The sequence below is a fragment of the Carassius carassius genome, chromosome 11, assembly GCF_963082965.1.
Source record: "Carassius carassius chromosome 11, fCarCar2.1, whole genome shotgun sequence".
NCBI classification, from domain to species: domain Eukaryota; kingdom Metazoa; phylum Chordata; class Actinopteri; order Cypriniformes; family Cyprinidae; genus Carassius; species Carassius carassius.
The window spans coordinates 27,712,015-27,737,495 of record NC_081765.1 but is presented as its reverse complement, the minus strand read 5'-3'; the positions used below and the strand labels follow the sequence as shown (position 1 = coordinate 27,737,495).

General features: G+C 36.0%; 1 protein-coding gene across 1 annotated transcript in view; it reads right to left on the bottom strand.

The window, feature by feature from the left end:
* Positions 1 to 12,833, bottom strand: part of LOC132153135 (collagen alpha-1(XVIII) chain-like) — an 89,483-nt gene extending 76,650 nt beyond the window's left edge. Inside the window, exons 1-2 of the mRNA XM_059562416.1 lie at positions 12,672 to 12,833; positions 12,502 to 12,575 (exon numbers count right to left, since the gene is read on the bottom strand). Coding sequence (XP_059418399.1) covers positions 12,502 to 12,575; positions 12,672 to 12,682 — 85 coding nt within the window. The 5' untranslated portion in view covers positions 12,683 to 12,833. The remainder of the gene's footprint in view (positions 1 to 12,501; positions 12,576 to 12,671) is intronic.
* Positions 12,834 to 25,481: the final 12,648 nt, after the last annotated feature.

Here is a 25,481-nt window from a genome sequence, read left to right as displayed (position 1 = left end):
TTTTGAAAACCGACTTTGGCCCTGTTTATACTTGGTATTAACATCAGTCTCCTGTGATCCCTTTACAAGTGGTCAGACAGTCACTGGATGCTTGATTACCATAATCACATACTATGTCAATGTCACTTTCATGTTAATAAAGTACAAATTATTTGTCTATTCCAGATTTCAAACCTCTTGATGTGAAGGACCACCTAATATAATGTTATGGACCAACATTCATGTGTGTATATATATATATATATATATATATATATATATATATATATATATATATATATATATATATATATATATATACACTGTATAAATCAGCATAGATTGATTTCTGAAGGATCATATAACACTGAAGACTGGAGTAATGACGGCTGAAAATTCAGCTTCGCTAACACATGATGAAATTACATTAACAATTAAATAAATTAAAACAGAAAACAATTATTTAAAACTATAATATTTCACAGTATTACTCTTTTTACTGTATTTTTGGTCAAATTAATGCAGCCTTGGTGAGCATGAAAGACTTATTTCAAAACATGAAATAACTTTTGAATAATGTGTGTACATGCAACATGTGAAGTCATCTTTATTTATATAACACTTTATACAATAGAGATTGTTTCAAAGCAGCTTCACATGTTGAAGCAGGTATTTGTATAAATTATGTATATTGGTGAAATAAAAACCCTCCAACATTCGGTTGTGGTCAGAACATTGCATTCTGATTCTGCTGTCTGTTCATTGCCAGGCTCATGAATCACCAGCAGAGATGTAGATAGCGTTTTGTAATAGGGAGCTGTTAAAACAATACTATGTGGGCCTGGTATACACATGCTTTAATGAAAATAACTTTATGATCTTAGGATCAAAACAGCTTCACTCACTGATACAAAACAAGAGTGAACTAAAAGAGTAGTGCTATGAAATAGAAACACACAAAACAGATTCCCAGTCATGTCAAAACACACATTGACATAATGCCACCTATGCTTTATGGAAAACCCCAGACATTATGCAAACCGTACAACTTCAAACAAATTCTTTGAAAGTATGACTCAAAGCTGGCATGAAATTCCACGGCATGGGGAACAAAATGGTCCTGGCTTCAAAATTAATCCCATTTGTTCTGTGACTGAGTGTTAAAGAAAGCCAATACTTAAGGATTAGCGGACCGACTGTGACCTTTTTGCTTGTTTGTAAGAATGATTAAGATAAGTCTAAGTCACTGATAAAACAGAACTCCGAAGCGAACATATCTCTAGATGCCCATATGTAACCATAACCTAACCTTCTTAAATTGACATGGTAATCCTGTGAAATGAAGTTATCTAAGGGGGCGACGTGTTGCCTCAAGCAACATCCGAAGCAATTAGCAGCAGGCAGACTGAAAAGAGACCGCCGGTCGTATTTTTTTCCATGAGACGATTCCAAAGAGAGTCTAAGATTTCTAGCCACCCGACTCAAGATACAAAAGGGCAAAGGAATGATAATCGGAGGAAAAATCTCTCTGAGAATTGTGGTGACACTTGCCTCAGGGGAGCATGCAATAACTCTGTCTGTTTTGCAGACATAGCAAATGCACCTCAAAAACAGGAGACACTCATAGGCAATAAATTGACATCCTTAAGATCTTAAGATCAGTCAGCACCAAGTACTAACATGGACCTGACCCAGCTGCTCTCTATTCTTACAAGCCTAAACTCATACTGACCTCATTACTTTAGTCTTCAGTGTCACATGATCCTTCAGAAATCATTTGGTGCTTAAGAAACGTGTTTTGCTGCTTAATATTTTGTGGAAATAGTGATAATTTTTTTTTTCAGGATTCTTTGATGAATAGAATGTTCAAAAATAGTAACTCGAGTAACTCGATTACAAAAAATGATCGAGGCAAATTCCTCTGCCTCGTAGCCTCTTTTAATTTATTTTAAATCTCATGCCAGATTCTTTCGCAATGTTTCTTTTAATGTGGCACAACGCGTTTACGTCACCCACAAAGCGGAAGGAGACAAAGCGCTGCGTGCCTGCGTCCGAAATCGCAAACTGCAAGTAGTCAGCAGTGTTTTGATTTAAGGGGGCGGGCAAACGTAAAGAGAACGTCGTGGCGTGTGTCCTTTGCAAGATAGAGCTGGCATACCACAACTAGGGCCCTATAATTTCCGCGATGCAGAAAACGCGGAGGGAATCGCGGAATCCAGTCATAAAAACAGAATTTACAGTTAAACGCGGAATGGCACGGAATTTGCCAAATTTTGAATGAACTAATCAAAAATAGTTAATTGCACTTACATCAAATTACGATATGGACTAATTTCTGTAAATATTAAGCCGGAACAGTCTATTTAAATATGAATCCTGCATGTTCTGCATGTCTGTGTTAATGAATGGAGCAGAAGCACGTCTTCATTCATTGAACACACAGAAGTGCGCGTGACGCTCCGGTGATGTCAGCGTCTGCTGTCTCACTAAATAAGGACGTGAACACATGAACAACATCTCCAGAACTGCTCTGACAGCCACTTCATGAGCATTTGACCGTTTGATTGGAGTAAAACTAGCGTCACATCACATACACAGAACTGTAAAGGTACGTCAACCCGTCAAAATACAAGTCCGGTTAAAGACTATTGTTCAGCAGAATGTAAATAGCCTACCACTAAAAAAAAATTTAACATTTTTTTTTTAAGGGTTTAATCACACAACATTTCTTCCATGTTTTATTTTTAATAGTAAATCCCCTTTGTTTACCAAAAAGTTAATTTTCAATAATTAAAAGAAATTAAATTAATGTTTTATGTGTTTAATGTGAATCTCAGAAAATGCTTTATTTAAAATCCCAACTGAATGGCACTTAAATGCACTTAATTGATCTGTCAACTTTCTTGTCATTGTTCACAGTACAAGTACAGCCAGAGAAACAATGGGTAATAATTAAATGTTTATTTTTGATGTATGCATTGCATTCTATGCATTTAAAAAACATGGACGTTAATACGCACAAACACACACCGAGACTGTTTGGTGATACAAGAGTTTATTGTAATTATTGATCAGAGAGTGAATACAATACCTGCAACCCTCAGGCCACACTCTTCACTGCAGAAACAAACAGACTACCTTCCATTACAAAGACATTCACATTAATACGGGTGGCCAGCACCATTACCACATGTGGAGGGACAAACTCACAGAAAACACTTTACACATGTTCCCTTAAATATACAGAGTCTGAAAGAAACATATTGGCATGATGTTCTACTTAATAAATCTACTTTGATGTTATTAATTCGTTCACATTAAACAGGAAATAACAGCAGCAACTCAGCCACGTTGGCCCTGAAACCCCCACGCTCAATTAATACATGGTAGATTCCCACCCTAGCGGAACCAATAATTCCTGCCATTGTTTCTTACCAGGACTCTAAAAATCATGGGACAAACGCTACACGGGAACAATACACATAGTTTACAGGTATTTCATTCACAATAATTACAATAAACTCTTGTATCACCAAACAGTCTCGGTGTGTGTTTGTGGGTATGTGTGCGTATTAACGTCCATGTTGAACGTGCGGTCCCTCCGTGACCGTCACAAGACCCAGGAGTCTTATTTTCTCTTGCAAAATTAATATTGAACTTTAATTAAGCAAAAACACATTTTATCCAATTACTCGATTCAATAGATCAATAGAATTTTTGGTAGAATACTCGATTACTAAAATATTCGATAGCTACAGCCCTAGTGTGCAAAAGAATCTGCAAAAATAACAACAGCCAGATGCGTATTTTTGTTTAAATTTAAATATTTCATTCAAACTCACAGCTCACCCGAACAATAACTTTTGATATGAAACACTAGAATCAGAAAATACTGTAGAAATGTTATACAACTGTATCAACATCAGTGGATAAAATCAGATGTTCAAGAAATGTTAACAAATCCGAACATCCTAAAAATGATTCAGTTCTCAACCCTATCTTTTCATCAGTAACTTAAAGCTGTTCATCTCTACAGTCAGCACAAATAAATCAGCAAATCCAAAGAAACTTGAATAGGGTCTTACTTTACACCAAATTATAGTCCATAAAAGGGATAAAAGAAAACTCAAGGACAAAACAGACATTAGTTGCATAAAATTCCAGAACACAGGGAAAAGCAGTGCAAAAGATTGTTATAACTACAAGGGACGTAGAAAAAAAAATATCTAACACTCCAAATTTGGAGGCTTTGGCTTAAAAGCACTGTATTTGGGGTAATAGAAAACGTCAAATATCATGCAACCTGTTATCTAAACTGTAATTTTCAAGCATGCAGGAATGTAGCCAGGGTAACTGGTGCATAAAGGCATTATAAACCTGAAGCACTTCAATGAACTTCAAGTTACTGTACAGCAAAGCAGCTTGGGAAATTTCAGCCAAAAAAACTAAAAAACTAAAAAGTGAGTCAATTGTTGACTCGTCCAAAATGATGGCTGCTTGTGTGGATAACTCCATAGCTTTCTAAAGGAATGGACCACCAAATCTTTCACTACTCTAATGTTCTAACTACTCCACAATTGGCTTAATTCCCATCCTTTTTTGTGAATGGCAATGTGCCATCTGGCCTATATTACAGAGAAGAATAGGAGGACTTCCTACACTGTTTCAGTTCCAGCTCAGAGACAGGACAGTTGCGTTCGCCAAGCATGCAGAGCAAAGTGATGCTTTGGCTTTTGTGCTGATCCAAGCCCATGCAATTAACAAAAAACTCCAAAGTAAAAACTACTACTTGCTTCCAGCCACTGCCGTCTGTTTGGATTAGCAAATTAGATGCATCCTTATGCATCTCAATAAACAGATTCGGCATCTATGGACATGCTTAAAGGGATCGTTCACCTCCAAAATGAACATTTACATTTATAAACACATTTGACTTTTTTTTTTCTGCAGAACACAAATGAAAACATGAAGACTATTTTCCATACTCTTCTCTTTGTATTTACACTGAGGACAGAAACTTTCATAAAATAACAATATGAAAGCAATCCAAATGACTCATGTACTATATTTCAAGGCGTGTGAGGTCAAACAATATATACACTACCATTTTTTACAATTATATATTTTATATTATTATTATTATTATTCATTTTTATTTTTGGTGAACTATCCGTTTAACACATCCCTCAAGTCTTCATATAAATCAACTTCCTTTCAAACTAAACATACAGCCAAGCAAATCCCACACACCCCTGACTCACCACTCCTGAAATCAGAGAAGGGGAGAAAATGCTCACAGCACATTATTGGTTCATTATATTTGTACATGCCTTAACACGCCTCTAGCTGTCAACTTAAAGAAGAGAGCCACAGTGAGAACTGAGAGGATCCTTTAATGCCATTTCATGTGAGCTCCTATAGAAAAAGTTGTTGCTATAGAAAAAAGGGTTTTGCACCTGCCTCGAGAGGGCCTTTTTCGAGAGTGTTAAGTCTCATTGCATTCTTCCTCTGACAACTAAAGAACATGAATGATACGGTCTCCCATATCTGACCTCAACCCCCACTCCCAGAACTCTCAGGAGAGACAGAATTGGGTAAAGGACCTCCGCAAATCTGTGTTTTGTTCTCAAGCCCACTACTCTCGATGATAATCACCCCTGCCCAGGGGACAGATGTCTTTCACACCATTGGGGAGAAAGATGTATGTGGGGTGAAACAAGAGAACTGTTCGTGGACTGCAGTTGGTGAAAGAATTAATGAAAGGAGGGAATTCCACACATCATCTTTCAAAAGCTACATCAAGGAAGACTTGACAGTGACCTATTAAAAACCTATTTTATAAACAGAAAATCTACAACAAAAAAAAACATAATCAAGAAAATTCACAAGCATATATGGAGCAGCAATAGATGTTGAAATGCTCGGAGCAACTAAAGGTATCAGTTCACTGGCCTTTGCCCTAATAGTCTTGTGTGGTGTACAGTGGTGGTCATTCAAATCCTTCTTTCATTCATGAGAATAAAGGCAGTGGTATGGATTTCGTGGGACATTGTATTGGATTTCATGCAGCCCTGCGTTCAGCAGACTGTTACTTGGGACATGTAAACACTTCTTAAGCTGGTGGGAGGGAAAAGTGCCATGTAAGGGGATCATACTTCTCACACAAGGGCCAAACAACGCTTTTTGCCTGACAAATCTACACTTGGTAGGCATGGAAACCATTTTCCTGTTGGCAGCCCCTACTGCCAAGATAACTATCTGCACAATAATATTTCATATAACTCATATTGAAAAAAAAAAGTCAGAGCCAGAAAAAAAGTGTTAGGTAGGGTTGTGCGATATATTGAATATTTATGATGTTATTTTATTTTATATTTAAAATTAACCAATATTATAATTTTTTAATTATTTGAATGCAGTTTTATTACATTTCTAAATTGATAAGGTAATTAGGACAGAGATATTATTGAAGATTCCTTAAAATGGCTCATTAATCATCTTTTTCAAAAAGTCAAACAATTAGTTAATTCATGTGATTATTTCTTTACATTTTTCTTTTTGAATTCAACATTTTAAATGTCCTTTGCGACAATGTTCTCTTTGATCAAAAGGCTGAAAAAATGTAGAATTGTTTTAAATCTATAATCCCACAGTCCTGGTGTCAGCAGTCGTTCACTTACATGTGAAAACACTTACACAATCACGTCGGCATGCAATGAAATTCTCACTGAATCACTATCAAAATGATCACCTTAAAAGTTTATTCAATTCATATAACAACTGTTATATTATTCAAAACAGTACTCGTGTGCCAGCTGTCATTTAGAAGATATAAGAAAAATATGACTGCTTATTCTTTTCAATTGGCCATAGGCTTCGTTAATTACCAATAAAAAAAAAAATAATAATAATAATAATAATAATTTTGATTAATATTTTTGTGGACACCATTTTTTTAGGATACTCTGATGCATAGAAAGTTCAAAAGAATATTTTTGAAACAATTTTAAAGAAAATCTAAGAATTAATTAAATCCGTACTGAATAACAGTACCAATTTCTTAAGCATCATTCCTCCTGGCTTACAAGCGACAGGCCAAAAATCTTTCCAACCAGCTTTAGATCCACTGTAGTGCAACTTTACACCAATGACAACCGACAGTAATAAAGATATCAGTCAACATCCTCCTCACCAATCTACCCTTCCTTATCAACACAAAATTCTTCCACAACAACTGCAAAAGCAAGATACTCTCTGTAAAACCCAAATAGGAAGTCAATCCATCATCTATTACACAGTATGTGCAATTTATATTAATGCAATTTCACCAAAAGCCAACTTTTCCTATTTACCTTTAACACCTTTAAACCACAGGTTCATTTTCGGTGGAATTTGAGATGTGTACCGAACCCTTTGGCCTGTCATTTGTCAAATAATGCTATAGAGGTAAACTTTTGCCACAATTACAGGTGAAGGAAGTGAAAAAAGTAAGGGTTTCAACCTGGGCAGGAAGGACTTCAGGAGCACTCAGGTGCCTCTCAGTGGTCTATTAGCCATGACGATAGTAGGGTGCAGTCTATAAAGAGCATTACAAATCGTCCTTTCATGACCCAAGAGCTGTAATTATGGTTTTCCTATTGGTTTTTGGCACTAAATTGCTGAAGCTCAGTGTGAGAGCAAGAGGTTCAGAGACCAAGGACAGATGCTACACAAAAAAAAAATACAAACAACAGCTGCTAGCGCTTACAGCCTCACCCTGAAAAGAAAGAAGACATGCTACATGATCAGTAGTAACTGTCTGCAAATATTTTCTAGAATTTGATTGTGGTTTAAAGCTCACTAAATCACCACTTAGAATAGACCTAATTGTCTCAGGAAGATATTATTTAGACAGAGCTGCATTTATGGCACTGGACAAAAATGAAAGACCTTTCAGATTTGACCTCATGAATGGCCACAGCGCCACACATGCTTTTATTGAGAGGACACAAATGCACTTGTGGAACAGATGATAGTTCATTGTACCAAACAAACAAAGAGCAAATTTAACTTTGTAGCCCAATAAAGTTAAAGAAACCAGCTTAAATGGTGACCCAGCAAAAAAAAAAAAAACCCATGACCAACAAGTTGCTAAAAGTAATAGTTCACCAATAGTTCACCACTCACCCTCAGGCCATCCTAGATGTATTTAAGTTTGTTTCTTCATCGTAAGAAATTATGATGTTATTATCAGCTGTCCAAACTCTCATTCTGACGGCACCTATTCACTACAGAGGATCCATTGGTGAGCAAGTGATGTAATGCGAAAAATCTCCAAATCTGTTCCAACGAAGATACAAACTCATCTACATCATGGATGTCATGATGGTGAGTAAACACTTATCAAATTTTCATTTTTAGGAGGACTATTCCTTTAACGTTGTGATTATTTTCTAGGAATGATCTGCATAATAAACAAATTGGGTTCTAAATTAAATGTATTAAACAAAACACTAACTTGCATACCTGCTACAAATACTAAACTCCTGATCTCATCTGCCCTAGATCTCGGACATTAATCATGCTATTATAATACACACCCTTCAACCCCTCTAAACTATTGTGTGGTAATGTAAAAAATGCCAAGCATTAAGAAGAAACATATGTTCTCATTCCTGTCACTGAATGTTAGCAGTACCCTCTGTTCTTGCAGGATTACTGTAAATAGATTACAACACTGTGCTGTAAAACACAGATGTGTCGCAGTCAGTTCCTATTCATCAGTGTGGTCCCCACCCTTTTAGCTGGCATACTAGAGTATCACATCTCCAAAACATGCATCTAGTTAAAGCAAATCTGCAAGACTATTGATAAGACATTGTTTGGCAATTTTTGAGTTCATTGGTCGATAACTGCTTGTCTAATTAACAAACAAAGAGTCATTTTGACCTATACTTTACCTAAACCCTAGATCACCATAAAATGTAGTGCCTAGAACACCACAATGTTAGATAACTTTGCTGGACTCTGCCAAACAATAAAGTCCCAGTCTGTGTTGCATATGTAGCCCACATAGGTTTCAAATTTAGTGAGACAAAAGCCACAGGCAGCACAGCAGGCAAACTTTCTACATGAACTTTCAATCTTTGGTATATATTTTTCATGTGGAGGTTCGAGATATGCCTCATTGCATATAATGTAGGTCACTGCATGGGTCAATTTGTCTAGCTAAACACATTACTATGAAAAATAGCAACAAAATTGCTGGATGATGTGGGAGAGGAAGTATATTCTCTGTGCATTCCAAATATCTGAACATTTTTTGTTTTCTTTTGGATGATAAACAATTTTGTGTTGGGTCACTGCTTGATGTTATAAAATTTGGTCCTGAAGGAAAACCATTTAAGAACCACCGATCTTAAGAGTTTTCCTTTCATAAAATTTTAGATCCTTAATGTGTATTAAAGAAAACCTGAATTCAAATAAATTGCTAATATCTACCATGAAACCAATGAACTATTAATTTATTATTAATGTTGTGAGAACATAACATGGAGTATGGACTATGTATATTTACATATCCAAAACACATGCAATGGCTAAAGATAGACAAGTTTGGAATGCTTTCATTGAAATTTTAAGAGTGGGGGGGGGGGGGGGGGGGTTAAGAGCTATTAGTCTATTTGACAACTTTGTAAATCTGTTACCAGATCACAATGCCTCCAGTTTAATGACAAATCCAGACTCTTTGTACTGATGAGGTACATGAAAAGTGCACCGATACACATTCTCTCTCTCTCTCTCTCTCTCTCTCTCTCTCTCTCTCTCTCTCTCACACACACACACACACACACACATTTTGGCCATTTCTTGGTCCCAAGGGCTCCCATTCTCACAAAGTGGGTTAAATACAGCCCATTCAGCTCACAGGATAATGCCGTCTCCACTGTTCCCATTGAAAAGAAGAGGTGGGCTAAAGAAAAATCCAATTCACATCTCTGCATCAACACTTCTCAACCAGAGAAATGGGCCCCCACTAGAGTCTGAGTGGGTTAAAAGACTCAGCTTTAAGTGATTCCGTTTATCGACTGGAAAAACTGGATTTCGGAAACCATAGGAGATTGCTGAACCAGGACAGAATGAAGAACATCCCTCTGCACTTTTAGTTCCTTCTAAAAGAATGGTAATGCAAAAGGAAAAATGTAGTTGCAGTCCACACAAAAAAGTCTATGTTGATTTTTACTGTCAAGTTTCAGAAAAGAAAAATAAGCACCATTAAAAGCATGCAAATCTGAAAATAATGACGAAACACTTTATTTTAAGGTATCCTTGTTACATGGTAAATGTACTTACTATTATAGTAAAAATTAATTATGCATAATCGCATACAAGTAACCCTAAGCCAAACCCTAATTCTAACCATATAGTAAGTGCATGTAGTTAATTATTATTATACTAATATATATATATATATATATATATATATATATAATACTTAAATGTATAATTACACTGTAACAAGGACACCTTAAAATAACAGTGTAACCTAATTTATTTCTGGTTAAACTTTCTTTAAAAAAGCACTGCCATTCACCTTCAAGAATTCTGGCCACACTTCACACATGGATCACACCCTTTCATCAAACATACCACAGATCATATGTGTAAAAAAGAAATAGACTCAAGAACTTTTAAGTTGTACTGTGTAGGGTTGCAAAAGGTGTAACATTTGCAGTCAATTTTGGACATGATCCAGAATTTCTTTTTTTAAGTTTTATCTGTGTCATGAAAATGGCACTGCATTCATTTTAAAATATGATTAAACACATATGTTAGTGCATGTGGGGTGTTCAAAGGACTCAGTAAAACATGTTTAGGTAGCATAAATTTAACATCAGAACTTTTATGTAAAGTCATCATGCCATATCATGTTTAATCCACCCTTTTTGACCTCATCAACACATTTCCAACAATAAATTATTCCGTAATGGAAATGCAAAACAAAGATGATGCTATTTTCTGTAGCTAATGTGGAGGGGATGTAAATGCTATGAGATCATCAATCCAACAGATGAGATATTTATGTAATAAATTAACAAATTGCGAAGACTCAACAATCAAAGAGGAATTACCAAAGTCCAAATAAATAATAAAAACACACAAAACAATACAAACTAAAGTTCCTTTACCTATTGCCAGATTAAAATAAGTTACTAAATATTAAATGTTTATAGAACTATTGTATAAAATTATTCCATTTTCAAATAATAAATCAGGTTTGTAACTTTAAAAAGTTGGTCTAATTAAAGCACTGCACAGAGAACAGTTCATGGAGGTTATTTGATCTCCAAGTATCACAGCACGGAGAAAGCTTTGTTTTGGGTAAAAGCGTATTGTTACATACAACCACAGAGCTCTCAACAGGACGTTCCTGCCTCCTATTGCTTAGGCAGGTGGGAACCCTTGTTTGCTGTGATTTTTAATGCACAATTTCACTCAGCGATTAATTATCCCAGTTGGGTGTCCTTTTACAGCTGTTCTCCTCCGGCCTGCTGTTCAGCTTCAGGCCACGATCAGTCAAAGAGCGACATAATGATGGTGTAACAAAAGAAAAGTCCACTATGAGGCAAGAAAGCAGTTTGGACGCAGGTATCTATTATTTGAGATGAAAAGCATTTTACTGCCTCAATCAAAAATGCAGATGGCACACCCACAAACCTTGATGCAAGTCTGTCTATTATCCTTCTTTAATGTAACGACAGCAACAGTGATCCCTGTCAATCAAATATTTATAAAGAGGTTCTCAGTTTCTTAGTTCCTCGGTTTCAGGCCTGCCACACATGACAGCTGTACTGACCTTTTCTTAATTAAATGGTCTGCAACATAAGTCATGGCGGAACGGTACACATCGGAAGACACTCCATCACTTCCAAATCCACTGTATGGTTTAGGCAGATCCCACAAACCACTAGGCTAATGCTCACAAAATCACTGAGAAAGACACCGGATGGAGGAAAGCAATATGTAAGCAAATTTTGCCCTAAGGTCTTTGTCTAATAACATAGCAAAGAGGAAAAATAAACAGACCTAATTTAAATAAAAAACACTCTGAACCTGTCAAAATATTTTGATAACGTCAGGAAAACAAAACTAGATAGATAGATAGATAGATAGTATGTATAGTATGGGTTTAATGAAATAATATTTTAAGTAGAATTTAATTTAATAGAATATATATTTAAATATATTATTTATTTGGGGTGGGGGGGGGGGGGGCTTCTTCTGGCCCGAGTGTGCAAGCAAAAAAAACAATTCCTTACTTTACCTATCAAAAGATGACAGATGGATAGATAAACTCAAAAGCCTCATTAATGCCCAACAGGTTAACTGAACATAAAAAAATACAAAATCGGCCTTCACGCGATATGCTGTTCATTCTGCTATATTTGATCAGTTACTGTAGCAGATAATAAAGTCTGTATCTCTCGACTTTCCAAAAAGTGCCAGTGGTCCAGCTCGCATCGCGTGTGGGTCTGTACTCACCTCTCCTCTGCGATGCAGCCGGTGATAGAGAGATCAACACGCAGCAGAGGAACAGCTCAAGAAACGCGACCCACCTGCAACCATGAACCACACATGTTTTTGTTTCTTCCCCTTCCTAAACATTTAGTCTCCAAAAAGCTTTTTCTCTAAACTGCATTTCGCAGTAATACCTTCTTGCCATTTCAGTTTGTAAAACTGATCCTCTCCGATAGCTACATGGGATCCTGGTTGGAAGGTGGCTGAAAGTTCCCCGCTTTAGAGTGAGAAGAGTCCTCGCGCCGGTGCCACAGCTGATGAGAGTGGGCCGGGAGCCGCACTGATGAAGCAGACGCAGCGGGAGGACGGGAGAAATCCTCTGGGTCCTAAAGCCTTTCAGGGCTGACTGGACAACCCACCTACCTGCACTCGGAGCCCCTGTGACGACACACGCTCTCCGTGTCAAGTACGGAAGCCCTAAGAGATCATGCATTTCTATTTTTTTTTTCTTGTTTAGCATTTATTAATATTAGTCAGTGTTAATTTAAACGTTTACATTATTGAAATATGTATTTGTTAAAAAAATAGTTTATGCACTGTAAACTAACAAATGCTTTACAATATTGCTCATTGCTAGTTAAGTGAAGTGAAGTGACATTCAGCCAAGTATGGTGACCCATACTCAGAATTTGTGCTCTGCATTTAACCCATCCGAAATGCACACACACAGAGCAGTGAACACACACACACTGTGAGCACACACCCGGAGCAGTGGGCAGCCATTTATGCTGCGGCGCCCGGGGAGCAGTTGGGGGTTCGATGCCTTGCTCAAGGGCACCTAAGTCGTGGTATTGAAGGTGGAGAGAGAACTGTACATGCACTCCCCCCACCCACAATTCCTGCCAGCCCAGGACTCGAACTCACAACCTTTCGATTGGGAGTCCAACTCTCTAACCATTAGGCCACGACTTCCCACAACGTATAATATTAGCTAATGCATTCACTTATGTTAACAAATTGGACTTTATTGTAAAATGTCACTAACCTAGTTCAACCAATAAGTTTGTTTGCATTATTTGCATTATTTTCCTGTTTTCTTGTGACCTCAACAACTTGTTTTCTTAAGAACTTGACACTTTATTATTATTATTATTATTATTATTTTGATAACAATTTTTCTTGAGATATCAAAATGCTTTAGTTCCTAGAAGTACAAAACCTATTTCTAATATGGATGACCAAATTGATTAAAATAATGTTGTGTCTTCTTGCTTCTCATAAAACCTTAAAAGGGGTCATCGGATGTGACATGCCTTTTACAAGTTGTTTGAACTGAAATGTGTATTGGCAGTGTGTACACAACCGCCCTATAATGCTAAAAATTCACCCAGTGGGTTTTTTCAATCTATTAAAATCATTACCCCTTTCTCTTACCTCTCCTTTGTCCCGCCCTATATAAGCTGTCATCAGTCCCCCATTTTTTTCACCACTGGAGCAGATGTAGACAAGAAAGTCTCCTAAGTGATTGAGGTGTTTTGTTGTTGGATGTATTAATGAACATAGCAGTCATAATTTACTCCCGACATCTGAGCCGCTGAAGACACAAAAATATTTGAAGGGAATGGGTCCTCCGATCTACCTAAATGCGTCTATATTCATGTGAAACATTCATGATCCAGTTTAACCTACAGAAAAAGTGAGTATACGTTTTTTTTATGAATCTTTGCAAATCGGCCTTTCCTAATAATGTGCTAATTAACAAGTTTCATTATGAATGTGGCTGAAGTAAACAGTCCCTCAGAGAGCGGCTTGGAAGAGAGGGGGGTGGGGTCAGCAGAGTTCATTAACATTTAAAGGAAAAATCTAAAAAAACGTCTTGCTCTAAAAAGAGCTGTTTTTGACAGGGTACAAAAAGATGTTGTTTTACACTACCATTGAGAAATTTTAAAGAACATATGATCTTCTGGAAAATGGCCATCCAATGACCCCATTTAAGTCATGATCTCAAGAAAACAAGACTCAAAAAAGAGATAAACAGTAAAAAATATAGATTCTTCAAAAATTGTTTATGTTTTTTGCCATTAGAATAGGCAAGTAAATAATGTACAAAATTTTAATTTTGGGGTGAACTAGATTAGTAACACTTTATAATAAGGTCCCATTGGTAACATTAATAAATGCATTAGCTTCTATGAACTAACAATGAGCAATATATATATTAAATAATCATTATAAATGTTAGTTAATACAAATTTTATTTTTATTGTTTGTTCATGTTAGTTCATGGCGTATTAACTAATGTTAACAAATACCATATAAGATTATTAACAGTAAACCACTGGCATCACTGTTATTAAATGTTAAGTGTTCAATATCTGTGCCACTGCGGCACCAAACAAAATTACAAATTTTTACATACAATTCTCACTTTCATCTGCTGAATAGAATTGTGAATTGTGTTTGCTGACACTAGTGGTGCAAAAGTGGATCGGCATCACCAAACTGATTCGCAAAAATAATGGCAACAAATTCAAAAAGGTTTTCTAAACATTTCCCATTGGTCAAGTGGATAGACCTGATGTAAACTCAGACCACTGGTTGAGTTAATGTCACAGGTTGGCTGAAACAGAGCAATGTTTTGATAAACAACAAAACCATCTCTGTATGATAAACTTGGAAAGCAAATTGTATTTTAACATGGAAAAAAATGAAAAAATCTTAAACTACTTTTTTTGTAGTGAGAAAGTTTTGAACTGCCATTAAGAAAAGGGGTCAACAAAAAAAGAAACAAATCTGATCCTGCTCTGAATAGGAACAATTTTGAATGTGTACAGAGTTACTTCTATGCTTCCAGCCCTAATTTGTCTTCCAGATGAACTTGTCACTGGCGCTCTTGACAGAGGCATGACATAGAGTGCAGTGAAACTTGGGGTTACGTGGTGTGCTTGTGCAATGCAAAGGATAAGGTGAAGTCTATTGTGAGCAGAGTGTTTCTCACACATAAAAATTAATCACTTCTCAAATATGTCTGTCACTGTCTGGTATGCTGTCATATAGAATGGACTCATAAAATCAGAATCCAGATAAGATGCATTAAATGAGCACAAGACATTATAATTCTTTGAATTTTTACCGATTGACCACTTTGGGTAAACAAACATCTAGACACAGTATGAGATTAAACAAAGTCCCTCTTAAGAGTTATCACAAAATATTTCCAGTTTCTTTCAAGTTGAACCCAAACCGCACATTCTTTACAACAACTGCAAGGTAAAAGAACCTGTCGCCCAAGTAGATTTATACACTAGTGTGAACTCAATAAGAGTGCATCTTTTGTATTCCCAGTCAGGTCAGCGTTACTGGGAACAGCAGGTCATCCAGAGAGGAAGAGGAACAGACACAACACACTCCCACTGGCACATGCATGCATACAGCAGTAACACCACCTCATCAAAGCATCTCCAGCATGTTCTCATTACAAGTACTCTGCACCATGGGTAACGTCTCACTAAGGAGGAGAGGGAGGAGATGGGGAGGATCGCTGATGAGTCTGATGATAGTTGAGTTCAGTCACTGCCTCTGGAGCTAAAGATGTGATCAGCAGCACGTGTGCTGCTGTTGAAACATGTTCGCAGCCCTGATGAGCTTTGCATTCCTATAAAAGCAAAGAATACATTAAGAACATGGTAGAGAAATATATGAGTTTATAAAAAGGAAAAATGCTAAATATTCAGTTTTCAATCACCTTAATCATCTCTTTTTTTCTTCACCAGAACCTAACTTTCTTTTCTTTCGTAAAGGGTTACTCCACCCCAAAATGAAAATTTTGTCATTGATCACTTACTCCCATGTCGTTCCAAACACGTAAAAGCTTTGTCCGTTTACGGAACACAATTTAAAGCAAAGTAAAATACACTGTCAAGATCCAGAAAAGTATGAAAATCATTGTCAGAATAGTCCATCTGCCATCAGTTTTTAACCGCGACATTATTAAGTGATCAGAATACTTTTTGTACGCAAATAAAACAAAAATAATGGCTTTATTCAACAATTTGTCTCCTCTGTGTCTCAACGCATTACTGTAGAGCCATTTTGGAGAATATCTGCTTACGCAATTCTGTATCAGCCACGCCACAAAGATACGTTTTCTAAAAATATTTACCACAAATGTTTTTATTTGAAAGAATACAGCACATCCTGTGTCGCGGCTGACAGGGTGTACGCTGCCCGCATACAAAAATGCAACAACTTTTCTAAAACTTAAACTAACATTAAAATTGTGATGCATAAACTAGCATTTTTTAAAAGAAAAGCCAGAACTGTAAGATAAAATGTTGCAATTGCCTTTATTTTTTATTCTGTAAAAAAAATGAAATTATGAATTCTGAGGAAAAACAGAATTACGAGATGTAAACTTAGAATTGCAAGAAAGAAAGTTTATATCTCGAAATTTGAAAAAAGTCAGAATTGAAACAGGCTTCCATATTTTCATGTGATAACACTTATCAACTGATTTCCTCTGTGGAACATGTTCTTTTATATAATGGAAGTGAAAAGGGGTGGTTGCTGTCAAATTCCAGAGATGACAAGAGAATTAAAATAAAAGAAGCCCATACATTAGCCATAGATTTGTGTGGCAAATAGACCAAAATGTATGTCATCATTAACTGAAACCTATGACTTACACTGTAGCTCTCAAATCATATCATGTTGCCCTTAAGATGCTGGAAAAAGAGCAGCCTTTGAGTTCCACAGTCTTGGATTTTTTCTTTTGATAAAGGCAAGACCATCTGGATCACACAGTGTGTATTCTATAAACTAGAAAGATGCTTACGATCTCAGGAACGGATTAGTAGACTAATTTTATTTCAGGAAGGACTTTAGACCTAGAAAAAAATCTGAATATGTACCAGATTCTTGGCAACCAACAAGGTAAACAGTGCTTTAAAGAATGAAGGCCTGTGTTTGAAAAAGGCTGGTAATCTAATCAACAGAGCTAGTAACTTCAGAATTAAACAAATACACAACTAGATTAGCCTTCACCAGACACAACACATAATGATCCTATAGCCAAGACAGAAATTTTTCACAATTCACTAGTTGAGAAGAAAAGTAGTTATTTCCCAGCCTGGGCATTAATGACAAATTGCATGGGAAAATCTTACAAAAATTTTTTAGTTTACCATAGGTTAAGTTCTCAAAGTGACATAAATGTCAAACACCCACAACTCTACCATGAACAGAAAAAAATAACAAGTTCTAAACTTCTTGGTTATACACCTGGAGTTAATAAAAGCATGTCTTAGGAAATCAAGTTAAGTTGTTAAATCCCCTGACATTAACATTCTCTAAATTCAATTATAAGTGTTTTTTTTTTTACATTTAACATTTATTCATCCTTTTTTATGTTTGTCAAAATGTGAGCACTATAACTTTAAACTCAATAGAAAAAAATTCAAAATCAGACCAAACTACAAACTACTTTCATATGTTTATTACTGAAGAATCTTGTATCTAGAGATGAGAAAAACAAAAATGTTCATGTTCAAACCATCTTGACTTAATTGAGCTGCAAGACACACAGGCCCACATATGTTTAAAGCTATTTTTTCTTTATTCAAATAGGACATAAATGTGTTCTAATATTGTGCATCAAAGAACAAACAAAAAATTGTTGTTCATTTACATCCGTTGATTGAACATCCTCATCTTGTCCGTCGATTTTTGCTCAAAAAACGTGCTTCATTGTGCTCATCCATGTCCTCCAGCTAAGCTCCAATCATTTTTCACTTGATTTGTATTGTGCCGCTGTTGTGCAGAAATAATCTGCAGTTATGTTTCAAACATAAACCCTTTGAGTTCATTTTATTTGGGAACGTCAATCATCAAAGACTCTTCTGTTTTGAGATGAATGTGTCTGGTCTAGTTATGGATTTTTTTTCTGTCAAGAGTGGATTTCATATTTTTACTTTTAGAATAGTAACACAGATTCCACTAATATGGCATTTGAGCTGATGACTGATCATGTATGCTGCTGTTCTCAAGGGATTTGGATTGGTGGTGTTGGGACTGGATGCAGAACAATAGGGCAATTCACTTAATTTATTATTATTTTTTAATTTTTTTCTGTTTAGCAATGTGTGTATTCACATAGTATTTGCAGAAAATCAACGTGTTATTGGAACACGCTAATGTTTAAAAAAATTCAGAGGTCAGTGAGAAAAGACTTTGAAATTTTACAAAATTAAAACTGAATTAATTTAAATTTAAATGTTACAAACATTGAAATAAATGCTGTTCTTTTGAAAGTTCTATTTATCATAGAATCCTGAAAATGTTTACCACACAAATAAGCAGTTCAGCTGTTTTCAACATTGATAATAATAAGAAGAAATGTTTTTTGAGCAACAAATCAGCACTTTAGAATGATTTCCAGAGGATCATGTCACACTAAAGACTGTAGCAATGGCTGCTGAAAATTCAGCTTTGCCATCACAGGAATAAATTACATTTTAAAATATATTTAAATAGAAAACAGTTCATTTAAATTGTAATACAATTTCACACTATTACTGTATTTTTATAAAAATAATTCAGAAATGCAGCCATGTTGAGCATAAGAGACTTCTTTCAAAAACATAAAAAATGAACTGCCAAGAGAACAATGTACTGTATATAGTCCTTTTTTAAAAAGATTTGTTTTTGCCTTTACTATGATATGACAGTAGCTAGACAGAAAGCGAAGTTGGAGAGAGAGAGAGGGGGGGGGGGATGGGACCAGAAAAGGTCCAAAAGCCAGGATTCGAACTCAGGATGCCCTAAGATCAACAGCGTTATACATCAGCCCTTTACCCCATCAGGCTATCGGCTCCGACTACAGCCAGCATATTTGATATTTCATATACATTGGGATATTTAAACAAATCAAATCAAAATTTGCTCTACGTCATGAACCACAAACAATGTCTGATTACAGTTTTTCTCAGTCACTTTGGTACATTTCTCAAATCAGAAATGAAATTCTCAAAACTACTTGTACAACCTCCACATCATCTAGTCATTTATACACATCATAAAACCAGTTTCTCATTCTTTTGAACAAGTTGCGATTGCTTTTGTACATTCATGCAATTGATTACGCACATCTATCTGCGGTTTCCTACATTATCAGTTGCTAATGTCATGTCGCTCAAAATGTATTTTATAGTTTTCTGTGAAATAGTCTTACCGGTCAAAACATCTAGTCTTTAGTTCATCGTATAAGTCATTAAATGCAAAATGGTTAATCTAGTTGTCATAAACTGCCAAGCACACTTTTTATTTTTATTTTTGCACATTATTATTAGACTTTTTGTCAATTTGGCATGACTTGTGCAAGTGAATATTTACTAATGAAGAGAATGTAGATGATAAACCAATGATAAACCATTTCTCTGAAATAGCTCAAAGGTTCATCTCATGAATCTTCAGTTGGAAAGCTTATACTGTACAGACAGAGGACAACACAAGAGTTACAAATTCTGAAAAATGGACTCATTTTCATCTTTGTGCCCATATTTCTTTTTCCTTTTCTATATCACAATGACATTGTAAAGGTTTTTTTATTGTTATTTTTTGGGTCAGACCTCTAGTAAAAGTGTAACTGGGAATTCTATCCAGTATCTTTCAATAAATATCCTACATACAGTAATGTTAAATGTGTACATTTGAAATGGATATATATGGATATATAAGTATATGGCACACTGTTCAATACAGTAACTGTCATCCAAAATGTTGCCATGGTTTACATCAGAACATCCCTCCAGAGTACATACTTCTACAGACAACATGACTAAGCAATCTGACTGTCTTATCCATAAACTACAAGGACTTGTCATTCTGATGGCACTGACATGTTCATTGACACAGATATTTATTTTTGAGAGACGAACTAAGGATTTTGAGCAAGAGACTGGCTTTTGCAGGTAATCCATTATGTTTTGCTATTTGTACGAGTTGTTTTGAGAAATGCACTTACTGTTTTGCAAATCTCAAGGATGATTCGAGAAATGTACCAAAGCAACTGAAAAAAACTGTAATTTTCTGAGTAAGCAACATCACCAAAACGGAGTCAGGGAATGTTTGTGAGAAACAAAACTAGATCTCAAAGAAGAAATACAGAATTTTTGAGATTTGAACAAAACAAAACGTTCAACAGAAATCAGGACAAAAGGTCATGAACACTCAATGGAATCTGCATCATTTGGTTCCAGGTGCTCCTGCTGACTGCCTTGTTCACACATGTAGACCGGCATACCTTCAGCTACCACCCTACACCTTAACTTCTGTGCCTGGAGGCAGGTCGTTAGTGCTGTCCAGGTCAAGGCTGTCAGAATTCCTGACCCCTTCCATTCAGATCATCTTCCATCTGTAAGCGTGGAAGGCATTGGCACGAAGACTGTGGAAACAAATGGACAAATTAACTATTAAATATACAATCTGCAACAAACAATTTATAGGGAATTCATTTTGGTGTTTTTATCACACAGATAGATAGATAAAATAAGATAATGAAAGTTGCATATTGAAAAAAAAAGAATAGAAGCAAGACCATTAAAAGACTGACCAAAGGAAGGACTGACCAATTCTGACAACTAATGCATCGTTACTGATTCTTTGTCACCACACAGTAGTTGCCAAATTGACTGCAAGGTTATCAATTCATTTGCAAACAATCTGGCCTACTTTACCTACAGTGCATTAAAACATTCATCTTTATTCAGACTAAAAGAGACTTAAATGTGAACATGTTTAAACAAATGAATAAATAAGCAGACGCTTCGTAATGACTTGGCTCAGTCAGACACCTTCCAGTCTAAATGTTTCCTGGCAAAAAAAATCTAAAACAAGTAGAGACAGGGCACTACAGCCCTTTAATATCCAGGCAGCATTCTAGACCTTGTGCGAATTTATTCGTATTGCCAGGACAATGCAATTGTCTGATATGTATGCATCAACTGCCTGTTACGTAAGAGGATTCATTTTTGTGATCTTGTGATTTGCAGACATAGTAATATTACAGTTTTTCTCAGTCGCTTTGGTACATTTCTCGAAACAAACTCACAATTTGCAAAACAGTAAGTGCATTTCTCAAAACAACTCGTACAAATAGCAAAACACAACAGATTACCTGCAAAAGCCAGTCTCTTGCTCAAAATCCTTAGTTCATCTCTCAAAAATAAATATCTGTGTCAATGAACATGTCAGTGCGATCAGAATGACAAGTCCTTGTGTCATAGATTACGGATAAGACAGTCAAATCGCTTAGTCATGTTGTCAATATAACAGTGTACTCTAGGGGGATGTTATGATGTAAACTATGGCAACATTTTGGATGACAGTTACTGTATTGAACAGTATGCCATATGCTTATGTATGCCCATGTAATCATTTCAAAAGTAGAAATTTACACATGTGGGATATTGATTGAAAGAGACTAGATAGAACTCCCAGTTACACTTTTACTAGTGGTCTGTCCCAAAAAATTATAATAAAAAAAAAACACTGTCACTGTGATATAGAAATGGAAAAATAAATATGGGCACAAAGATGAAAATAAGTCCATTTTCAGAATGTGTAACTCTTGTGTTGTCCTCTGTCTATAAGCTTTCCAACTGAAGATTCATGAGATGAACCTTTGAGCTATTTCAGAGAAATGGTTTATCATTGGTTTATCATCTACATTCTCTTCATTAGTAAAGATTCACTTGCACAATTCATGCCAAATTGACAAAAAGTCTAATAATAATGTGTACAAAAAAGTGTGCTTGGCAGTTTATGACAACTAGATTAACCATTTTGCATTTAATGACTTAAACGATGAACTAAAGACCTGATGTTTTTGGGGGGTAAGACTATTGCACAGAAAACTATATAATAAATTTTGAGCAACATGACATTAGCAACTGATAATGTAGGAAACAACAGAGAATTGTACATAATCATTTGCATGGATGTACCAAAGCATTTGCAACTTGTTCAAAGAAATGAGATACTGCTTTTATGATGTGCACAAGAGACACAATGATGTGAGAATTGAACAGGTAGTTTTGAGAATTTCAATTCTGATCTGAGAAATGTACCAAAGTGACTGAGAAAAACTGTAAATGACACCTTGGCTCTGCTGTAGATCAGCGATGTCATAAATAAATAGACCTGCCAGTGAAGTAGATGTAGGAAAACAGTGTAAATGGATGGCTTTGCACCAATGGAAACTGAGAGGTCATGCCAGATTTATGTCACTCTGACTTAGTGATACAGAGGTACTCTCCAGTGTCTGAAATGCATGAACCTATTGAAGTGACAGTAAGAGAAACAATCACATCAATAGATCTTCAAAAATAAAATGAGCACATTTTTTCAATTGCCTGAAAATATCTTCATTTCAGCACGCGCCAAGAACATTCTTTCACACGGTGCTTTGAACGATGTCAAGTCAAACGTGCTCACCTACGACAGAGTGCAGTGAATGGGATTCTTTTTGCTAAAGAAGTGCTGCTGTACACATTCATCATTCATGTCCGTTCATGTTTCAGGAGCCAATCTGAGAAAGTATTTGGAGCCTGGGGAAACTACATGTGCTTTAAGTTTGGTAGTTTATCAGCTTATTCTATCCAATGAAATGTCAAAAGAGTCTTTAATCTGATCATTTACACCCATGAAAACCTGCCCATTGCATATTAAATTGGGTCATTAGATACATGGCCAAACAATAAGTTGTTTCTTTGGTACATTTAGAAAAGAAACCCTCACAGAAGCCAATAACATTTCCAGCACATACAAAATTATTTATTGATTTATTGTTTGCAATAAAATGGCTTGCTAAGACTAAATTATTTACTCTTATATATGATAAATAATAATTTCACATTTTATGCATAATGACAGAAAATTAACAGTATCCATTTCTGGAATGTAGTGATATTAAATCTGCTCCATGTTTCATTGTATCTGCATATCATTTTGTGGGGAGCTCAGAAATAAACCATTTGAAAAATATTGTGATAGAGGCATTTAACACTTTTTGACTTCATAACATATCTCCATGTCTGTGCCTCTATCTATCATATGCTTGGTTTCCGTAGATAAACCATGTTTTCTAAGAAAAGGAGTTATCACTTGTCGGACCAGTGACCACCTTTGTACACAAATAGCTATAGATACATTTGGATAGTTCTAGACAACGTGTCTGAGCCAGTCAGAAGGAAGTCACTTATACAACAACGATGACACATTTTAAAATGATAGTACTTCTACCTGGATACAAAAGAACATTGTAACAATTTCAGCTCCTGAGACATTTTGGGTGTACTTTAAGTTTCAAATTTCAATATTTAGGCCTAAATAGAAAATAAATGAATGATTATTTGTGTGTGTGTGTGTGGTGGGGGGGGGGGGGTTATGTGGATGGGGGGCATGAGAATAAGTCATCTATTTAAAATAACATAAGGTAGTATTGACAGCTGTAGCAGTTATCCTGCCACCAGAGGGAAGGAGAGGGCTGTTTAGAGATGCACTTTCTCTTGCCATCATCAAAACACTATAAATAAAATTATTATTTTATTATATTGCAACCATAAAAAGTTAAACATATCTCAAACATAAGCTACAAAAAAGGGGGTTAAACTAAATATTAAAATTGGAGTTTACATCTATGAGCTTACGCTGGTGTTCTAAATGTTGACAAAATTAAATTCAGAAATGTCTTTGTTTTTTAATTCCATTCTTTTTCTACAAAAAGCAGATACACTGTATAGTATACATATACATATATATTGATGATCCTTCATACAGCTCTATCTAAAGTAGTATCAAGAAGCAAATTTATATTTCACATTTATATCCAACATAATGAAAGCATTTACCAAAACTTCCAGTTTTAACAGAAAATATGTCAACACGGAAGACAACTCTTCTTTGGATTTCACCGGGTCTTTATCAGCAAAGCATAGCTATTAACAGACTCTAAATGTTAGTTTAACAATTATTCCTTTTGCACAGTCCATATTGCAACAGGTTGCAACTCATAAAGAAACAACACACTTGCTAATGTCTTCTTTAGCAGATGGTGGAACTTAGAAGTTTCAAAAGGAGAACCGCTAATCCCTGCAGGTTTTCACGAAGTGGCTTGTATAAACCGTTTCATTGCCAGGATGCTGGTTTCAGGGTTCAGGGTAAGATCAGATTACTTCCAATTGCTGAAATCAGAGGAGGCAGCATTGAGCCTGTGAGACGTGAGCCTCTAAACAGCTGAGGGGTCACTGCTCTCTGTGTTCACCCTCACACATTCATAAGCCGAATAAAACGTGCACGCAGCTCCCCTCTGGTTCTGTTCTTTGAACGCTTCGTTTTTAGACATTTCCACAGAGGCATTTCACAGTTGCCCAGTTTATTTAAGGACACTCCACTGTACCTTCCCTGACAATGAAATGCATGATGCATTTCGAAAAATAACACCATCAGCTATTTCACACCAGTTGACAGCAGACACATTACGCCATTTGCATCAAATGTTGTTGTCGTTGATTTTGAATGGCCCAGAGTATGTGTGATCAACATTCTTGTCTTAGTAATTTGTAGGGCTACACCTCTACTAAGGCTGATGACTGATTCCATAAAATTATATCCATTACCAGGAATCCTCTTCTCTGAAAGCCTTTGGATGGCTACGCAGATGCTGATGCGACGAACAAAAGGTTCTGAATATTCAACTAAATCCTGAACTTTTTCAGTAGGCCAGAAGGCTACTGTCCTTCTCCTTAAGTTTTATTGCAAGGTCTCAAGTAAATCAAGCAATCTGCTCAGGACAAGCCATCCAGCCTATCTTTAGCCTCTGTGAGCAAGTGAATGGAGATCCTGACTTCACGTCTGTCATCAATGCTGCCAGTATTTTTAGGGGACAGCAGCAGCTGCAAAAGCATTTAACGGTCTTCTCCGAACAATGACACTAGGGGTGTCTCAGG